Raw genomic sequence first — 8,762 nt, forward strand, 5'->3', positions numbered from 1 at the left:
GGCCCGGAGGGCTCTTCCCCCCAAATATTCCGTAGCGAAATAAGGAGAAACCGTCGCTGGAGCCAAGGAGCGGGGCTGGCAGCTGCGCGCTCTGACGGAACTGCCAAATCCACCGAAACTCACTCGAAATGTCACTGCGAAAAGCGCGGCTGGGGTACGAGGGACAGCCTCGCCTCCGGTGCCTGCCGGAGGTCCTCGCAGGCGAGTGCTTTGCCTACTCTGGTCACGTACTCGATGGCACTTACCTTATTTACGTGTCAAAGGAAGCGTGTAGGTACGTGGCTGTGTGGATGCACTTCAGTATCTTCCAAGGCTGTACATTCTTTCACTGCTGCTTCACTGTTACCCGGTTAAAGGTGATTTTGTAAACGTATTACAGTTTTAGTTACTACATGCTATTACTGTGACTATTTCTTAAAAAAAAGATACAAATTTTGAGCTCCAGCACCAAAACTTACAATTCTTAAAATTTAACTTACTCTAATAGAGATAATGGCTAGAAGAGGAAGTTGGATCATCATTACTAACTCTGTTCCAACGGAGTCAATTTAGTACCGAGATCTCAGCCACCCAAGGCTGACATTAAGAGCTGAACGATCTTACGCCCGTCCATTAGCTGCAAATTGCTACGTGCAGAAGGCAAGGAGTCACAGTCACATACGGGGCGACGGACGCTGGGGTAAGAAGAAAGGCTCCAGCCAGCACCTACCTTGTATTAACCTACTGATAACGCAGGGTAAAGGGTAATTTAGAATCAGAATGGTTCATGTAATCCAAAATTGTAAGAAAAAGCACAACTATATTAAGCAATTGGTTTTACATGTTATAAAAGTGCAAGTTATGAAAAATAAGTTTATTAGTTCTGGGAGATAACGAAATGTGGACAGAGTAGCTGCTGACTACAAGAAAAGTAGGATTGAGCTTGCATGTCAAATCCTGACAAGTCCTGATCCGACTCGGTGCACAGCCTGCTCACCTTCACTCCTTGATCTAAACCCCTTGCTTCTCAGACTAGAGGGTACAGGCAGGTTCGAGACTTGTAGAAGCCACGTGAGAGTCACAGCTAATAACGTAGGCCTGTGTGCAACTGCCTGCCTTTTTCTGGGGAGGGAGGATTTTGCCAAATTTTACTTGAATTTGATGAAGACCAAAATTTCTTCTTGGTCCAGCTGAGTTTGGAGGATTAGAACTTAACTTCCAAGAAATTTTTTTTTGCCTCTGTCCAGCAGTGCAAGTAGAAGCTGGTACAAAGCCACCATGCATCTGTGAACTCTAAGATACGTAATTTAATGAGCTGTTTAAAAAAAACCCAAATTGGATAACCATGTATACGGACAGAATATATATCATTTTTCACTATGCATGAAACACAGCTTGTAGACAATTTTTGTCTGTAACATACCAAATGCTTTCTCCTACTTGTTCTAAATTCAGACTTACAAATATAGACACTGATGTTGAATCCTAGTCCCACTGAAGGCAGTGGCAGAGTTAATGCTGGTTTCAACCAGTTCAAAATTTTTCTTTTTTTTTAAAAAAAAACAAATAAAAACCTTAAGCAGCAGAAAGGAACGTTATAAAGAATTGCCCATTACTGCATTTTTATGCATTTAAAAGTTTAAATAAGACACAAAACCATTACCTGAATTTACTTTTTACTACTAAAGATAACATCTTCAAGTCGCTGTAAAAAGCTGCCTAGCTTCCTCTTACCCATAACACAAAAGAAATACCAGCAACCCGCATCAGCTGACAACGCTGGGTCGTGCTGTTCACGATCCCTGCTCATTGTCTCAAAGTGAGCCCTACAGACTTGAAGTCGGGAGCTTTATCAGGCTGCTGGGGAAAAAGGTGCTGGGCTGTTTAAGGCTCCTTCCTTCTCCTGGGCAAGAAGAGAAGGAACATCATCAGAAGCTGATGATTCAGTTAAGATGCTAACCTCTGCAGACTCCAGTAGGATTATATGAATCACGCCTACCAAGCCTGAGCCTTCTGTTCATGCTCAGATTACTCATGCCACCAACCCCAGGATTAGCATATAACTAATTTTTTTTAATGCATCAGACCTTGTGCTAATAACCCTTTCTGTAGGGAAGAAGACTTCACAGCTTCTCCATATCAGACTAGCTGCAGCAGGATTTTCCCTGGATTGCACCTCAGTAAACCAGTGGCCCGGTTAGATAAGTTAGAAAGTTTGGCAGGAGCAAAGCAACCAATGTTGTTGTTTATATCACAGTAGTCATCAAATTCCTTAATAAACTAGTAATCAGAATGAACTGGTAGAAAACATCCCCAAAGAAAAATTGGAAAACCAAGGTTAGAAATCCTGGAGTTAACCACAAGCTTCCACTTACCTCTAAAGAAAGGTTGATGGAAGCCAGTGACGGGTTAGACACAGCATTCACAAAATGACAGTAGCCATCTAGAATATAAGAAGGATCAGAGATGGAATCGTCATGTGCCTTATTATAAGCAGGTATTTGGCCAAGTTATCCCATATTTCTTGTACAAACCGCAGAGCTAATTTTTTCACAAGAACAGAACTATTTTTAGTTTATACATCACTAACTACCTAGGTAGTTTTATGTCAAACTTCTAAACTATACAAACCTTTTGCCTGTGGAGTTTAGCTATGTCATCTTCAGATATTAAATACGGATCCAGTATCAGAGCTGGGAAGAAGATAGTGCTGGGGACCTAGCAGTTCTGAGTGGCTTTTGCACGATGAAATCGCTGCACGCCCTTCCGCACACCCTGGCTCAGTGTTTCTGGGCATCTCCACCTGCGCTACCTTAGCTGTCCTGTTTGCCAAGGAAGCAGCAGAATTCCTCTTTTACTGAGGAACGCTTTCTTTGTAGTCCAGGATCACGCTGTCTGCATATGTGTGGCAAACCTGTTTGTACAAGGCAAATACCATCCACACATTTCCCAGCATTTTGCAGAAGAAAGCTTAGAATCTTCCGTATCTCTCATATGCATAAGAAAATTTGAGAACCCCAACAATTATTGTTTGTCTTCCTTATATTTTGATTTTCTCATTTTCTGCTCTAAATTGTTGTTCTAATGGGTGCCAAGCCAAACCAACCCCAGGGCAGATTGTCTTACGAGCTTTGACAATGTGCTTTGCCCTCCATGATGTGCCATCTGCCTGCTAATCTTTTGAAAGTTCAACTAATCCTGTGTCTCTGAGAGACAAAAGAGGACAACTTTGCATATCTCTGCCTCTGCCTCTGGCCTGACCAACTCATAGTTGATAGTAAAAAATTTAACATATTCCATTTATTAGTGACAGGAACTTTTTAAAGCTTTTAACTATCTTAACCTTCATTTACGTGTAGATACAATCTACTAGCGTAGACACAAGTATAAAAATGACACATTAGTGCAGCTATTTTCACAAATGATCAAGGTAACTTAATGGTGTAACAGAACTTAGTACACATTTTAACTGTTAGGTAACTAACAATACTTAGTCTGTTTAAGCAGCTTTTTGTTTGCAGGCCATATCCGCACAAGTGGTATTCCTGCTCGCTTGAGTGCGGCGACAGCTTTGCGCAAACACGATCGTTATAGGCTTGCTACTCACTTATGTTTGGAGACCATCTCCCTTCCCTCTGAACTCAGGCTTCTGTCTGGAGGTAGGAACTGATTATCCTCTTTAACTGGCTTGTAGGTTGCAAATAAAGGGTTTATCAGATTAGCGTTAGCAGCACTGACATTGTGGCTTTAAGTCATCGTGACAATGGAGTCATGGAAGCTGGAATTAGTTTTTGAAGGGGCAAGAGTACCAGTTCATACTGTTAGCAATGCACATATGGTTATATAGAATAGACAAAACAGAGAAATTCTTGCCCTTCCCTCCTGTCACCTATTTCCAAAGCAAGAGATCTTGAGTTTGCACTAACCCAGTCAGAAAGTATGGCCAGATGACGGCAAGGTAGGGAGTCCTGAATGTGAACTGTAACATTTTATTGCAAGAGAAATAGCTATTAAAGATGTATAAACTACAAATGAAGGCAGGCCTAAATCACTTTTGATGTGGATGTGAAACAAGACATCCTAACAGCACCACTTTACATTACGACCCAACTTTCACCCCAAATCCCCTTCCTAGCCAAGCACTCAAATTTCCCAAACAGCGTGCGCTTGAGCCTGCATCCAGGCAAGGCTCATGTAAAGAGGACTTCCCTAGATGTTTCAAGGGGTGATACCCCAAATCTGAGCCTTTGTCAATATGCACTGTTTCTGCTGTTGAATGAAGTACTACCATTCCAGCTATAGCAGAAGTAGAAGATGCAGAGCAGTATTTTATTGCAGAATAGGTATTTTGGAACTAGCACTAGCTCATCAGCCTGCGACCTGACAGTCCAGGCTACCATTTTTAGGCATGCTTTAGCTGTCATTTATGAATTTAGATGCAATTTATTTCCTTTATCTGAAAATTCAGTTATTTATAGAAAGTCTTGTCCGCTTAGTTTACTTAGTTGGGTGGTCAGTGGCAGACCCTCACCACAACACTGGCAGCGTTACCTTCACTTCCAACTTTGATCCAGGAACGCGACAGACCAGAGGTCTCAGCAGGGGGAGAGAGTTTTGAGGGGGAGGTTCAGCTAGATCAGTGGTCTCCAAAGTGGAGTGTGGGAAGAAAATATTTAATACAAAGGGTTTTTTTAATTACAAAACAAAATAAACAAACATAACTAAGCAAAATTAAATAAACACTATTTAAAATATTTAATTTCTATTTTTGTGTATTTTTTTATAATGTACATAATATATTAGTACAGTAGAACATGTATATAATTTGTAAATGAATAAATATACATGTCTTGGGGGTGCATCCTTAAAATTTTTTACTGATGGGGTGCATGATGACAAAGGTTTGGAGACCACTGAACTAGAATATCTCTAGGGGCCCCCTTCCACCCAACATTTCTGTCACACACATTGTGTTTTGGTATCAGTTCTATAAAACAATGTTTTATTAGTCCTGTACTTAATTTGAGATAGCTATATATAACCAACAAGACTGTAGGGTTTTTACACTCTAGTTTCTACTTCAGACAAGTATCGCAACATTAATAAAATCTTGCATTAATCAGAAAGCCTTTCAAACTGGAGCCAGAAGTGGGATGTTTTAGATAATTTCTTTCTGTGAAGAACCAGAGCCATTTGGCAAACATGCTTGCACCCTTATCCAAATGTTATGTTAACATAAAGTACATTAAACAGAAGATCAACATGTCTGGGCCTTAAAAGACATGCAATTATACAGGATTTGCTGTTGAAATTACAGAGTTCCAGGAAATGGTTTTTTTACGATTACAAATAACGTTACACACCCTTTAGAAATTATCACTATTATAGAGGTCTTTTGTCACAGCCCAGATCCTGTGCAAGCGTGTCATAGTAAAGTGATTGTTTTAATAGCAATCACATAATTGATAAGACCTTGCTTTAAAGTAGTTTCTATAGGTGCATATTTAGTATACTATGACTTAATACAGTCAAACACAAGAATTTGGCTATGCTCAGTATAACAGATCCTCAAGTGTTACCGAAAAAAATTGATTTTTAAAAAATGAGGGAAAAAATCAAGAAGCTGATATTTTCTCATATATATACACACAACATACAAAACTAATCAAAAGAACAACTACGTTCCACTGTGTAGCAGACTAGATAACATATATTGCAAACAAGCACCAAAAAGATCTTGTGATGCTTCAAATATCCATGAACAAGCTTTTAATATCAAGCATTTTAGAGGAGCTCACGTGCTCTTTAAAGTGGTCTTAACATTTAAGCTTGTAACTAGTACATTTTCAAAGTTGTACAGTTTGTAGTAACGTTGAAGTTAAGTTCTATATTAACTACAGCTTTCACTCAAGATATTCTTCAAAAGATGCCATAATATCACTCTGCAGATTCATATCAATTGTACAAGCCATCTGCAAGAAAGCAAATTAGTGTATTTTCAGAGCAGTCAGACATTAATTAATAATATGCAGGTCAAATATTTAATAAAGATTTAAGAAAAAACTACAAAGCTTCTTCCCAAAAAGTGTATGCTTCCTCTGTTATTACAGGTTTGAGTGTGCACGTTGTTGAAGTCCTCTCTGAAAAGAGCCGAACAGGATGAAAGCTTTAGTAGACCTTATCTGATTCTAGCATAATCTCACACTGCAGTTCTTACATTCCGTTCTACAATATTATGAATTTAAAAAAGAAGTTTAAAAAAAAAAGTAGCAATTAAAAAACATTCGTTACCTACACCAATAAAACCAGTAAGTTAGTTTTAAAACGACTCAGTTTTGATGCTGCAGACCAGAACAGTATGACTAGCGCTGTTGTTGACATGGAATACGTTAAAGAGGATAGACAGCTTGCAAGACTTGAGGTTTGAAGTTATTCAAAGGGCAGGGACTCCACTTTAAAATTTGATTTTACCATGCAGTTATTCTAAGCCTATGGGAATAATAGGACCAAGCAGATAGTTTTTCATATTCCACCACTTGAAGACCTACTTTGAGTTCCCTTTTCTGGACTAATTCTTCAGGTAGCATAGTTCTGTTGCTTTCAATCATTCAGGCCCTAACATTTCTTATTCTCCACTAAAGTTGAAACAAAATCAGCCGGCAAGAGTCAGCAACTTACTGCTTCTCTCCTCCTGCGTTCTTGTTCCATTTTTCTAGCCAAGTTACGGTCTTGAACAAGAGCACGTTGTTGAGCTTTGGGCAGTTGTTTGCTCTTCTGCTGGTTTTGGGGCTCACAGCCTGTCACTGCAATGGCATCCGATCCTGTGCCTTCATGGCCCCTTTAAAGAAAGCAGAAGAGATCGGTATAGGATAAAAGTTGTTTCTTCTTTTTCTTCATAACAAGCCTTTGCATCTGAAGAGAATTCTGCAAATAACTTAAATCAGCGCATAGCACTCAAACTGTGGTTATGTTTTACATGTTGATTCATAGTAATTTCCCTTCGCAAGAGGGATGTGCGCGCAATTGTTGGGCTGTAGTACGATGAGGTTTCTGTGTTCCATTTCCAATCTATATGCACACAGGATTTATATACGTGTTACACAAAGCTTACGTGCACTTCCTTTGAAACAGACATACGCACTTAAATTTCTGTTACTTTCTTGGCCCGTGATGTTTTGCTTCTACCTTCTTCCTCTTCAATTAGTTATTCGAGTTAGATTTCACTAACGTCAGGCAAGCATCTGTAATGTCTTATTCCATAGAGCTACATGAGTTACATGCCCAGTTTCCTCCTCGTGGAAACCTGTAGTAGCTGAAGGTGCCTGGACTGTTCTACACGTTCTGAACAAGGAGCATACTCTTAAGTCTCTCAAATGCTCTGTTTATTAAAATAATACACTCCAAACAAGCGACCTATTCTCATACAGCTAGTGATGGGCAGGAGCAGGAGAATTTAGGAACCGGCTCAAACTTATCTTCCACAGGGTCAAACAGACAAGAAAAAAAAAATCAAGACTACTGAAGAAGGAAGTACTACAGAAAGCAGAGTTTCAAAAAGGTGGCAAACAGCAATCTAAGATATTACTGCAATGCAGTAATTAGTAGGCAGTCACTTATCCCACTCAGCATAACAATAGACCTCAGACTGGGATAACATATGTGGGCACTCACTAAAACAGTGGCTGCAAACAACTAGGGAAGAATACTACAGCAGTAGCTTATTGAGTACGTTTCTCTACAGCAATGCAAAGAATTCTGCTCTCTGAAGTGGTGCACACTGGAACTCCTTTAGCTATGTTAACACCAAGTTCTTGAAGACTAGATTATCCTGTTTCCCCTTAGGATAGCAATAAGATGTGGATTTTCCTGGCTACAGACACAGGAAAGTAAGATACTGAGGACAGGCGTGAATTCTGGTCACGACTAGAAGAATTGAGTGCCCCAGGGGACCAAAGCCAAAAAAAAAAAAAAAAAAAAAAAAAGGAGTACCTGAGAAGTTTCTTTGACTGCGGAAAGGATACTGATTTGCAAGGGAAAAAGCCACTTTGTGCATTTTGGATGTGCAATTGTGTTTAGAGTGGTACAGCTCCCCCCCTTCCTCTGACGCATGGCAATTGCCTAATCCAAACCACTTGTTCCTGAATAACTAAGCCACCCAGTACCATACTAGCAAAAAATAGAATAATATTTAAACATATGTGGTTACAAACCTCTCTCTTTCTTGAGGAAGGTTTTGCAGTTCCCTCTCAGCTTGCACCAGAGGCCTTTTTAACTCCTGCGGTTGCCCACTCCTCCTCTTTAATGCCGCTTTCCTGAACTGTTTGAAGCTCTCGGCAGATGTTTTTATCGGAGCTGGAAGCATCATCGTTTTACATAAGCTTACCCAGGAATCTATATTCTTAAATCCTGTATCCTGAAGTTATTAGAAAAAGGAAAACATGGAAGAGGCAAAAAATACTCTACAACTACTAATCATCCATCACCTGCTTAGTTCTTACATTAGCACAATGTTGTTTTGACTGGGCCTATTTGGGAATATCTACAACAAAATATCCTTACTTTAGCAGAACATTAGTGCAAATACAGCAGTCTAAGCAGACTTCAATATGTTTTCTCCTCGACGTTGAGATTCTTTAGCAATATGCTAAAAATTATTAGCGTTTGTAGCTGTTCTTACCCAATCTTTTACGTCCACCTCTCCATTTTTTAATTCCAGAAAACATGAATTCACAAGACTAAGCTTATGCAAGGTCCACGGACAATATTTTAATACAGAGAACATC

General features: G+C 39.6%; 1 protein-coding gene across 1 annotated transcript in view; it reads right to left on the reverse strand.

Annotated features, from left to right (window-relative positions):
• Positions 1-5,882: 5,882 nt before the first annotated feature.
• Positions 5,883-8,762, reverse strand: part of BRDT (bromodomain testis associated) — a 24,849-nt gene continuing 21,969 nt past the window's right edge. Inside the window, exons 17-19 of the mRNA XM_019474906.1 lie at positions 8,190-8,392; positions 6,658-6,817; positions 5,883-5,951 (exon numbers count right to left, since the gene is read on the reverse strand). Of these exons, the coding sequence (XP_019330451.1) occupies positions 5,883-5,951; positions 6,658-6,817; positions 8,190-8,392 (432 nt within the window). The remainder of the gene's footprint in view (positions 5,952-6,657; positions 6,818-8,189; positions 8,393-8,762) is intronic.

The sequence above is a fragment of the Aptenodytes forsteri genome, unplaced genomic scaffold (genome assembly GCF_000699145.1).
Source record: "Aptenodytes forsteri isolate BGI_AS27 unplaced genomic scaffold, ASM69914v1 Scaffold237, whole genome shotgun sequence".
NCBI lineage: Eukaryota > Metazoa > Chordata > Aves > Sphenisciformes > Spheniscidae > Aptenodytes > Aptenodytes forsteri.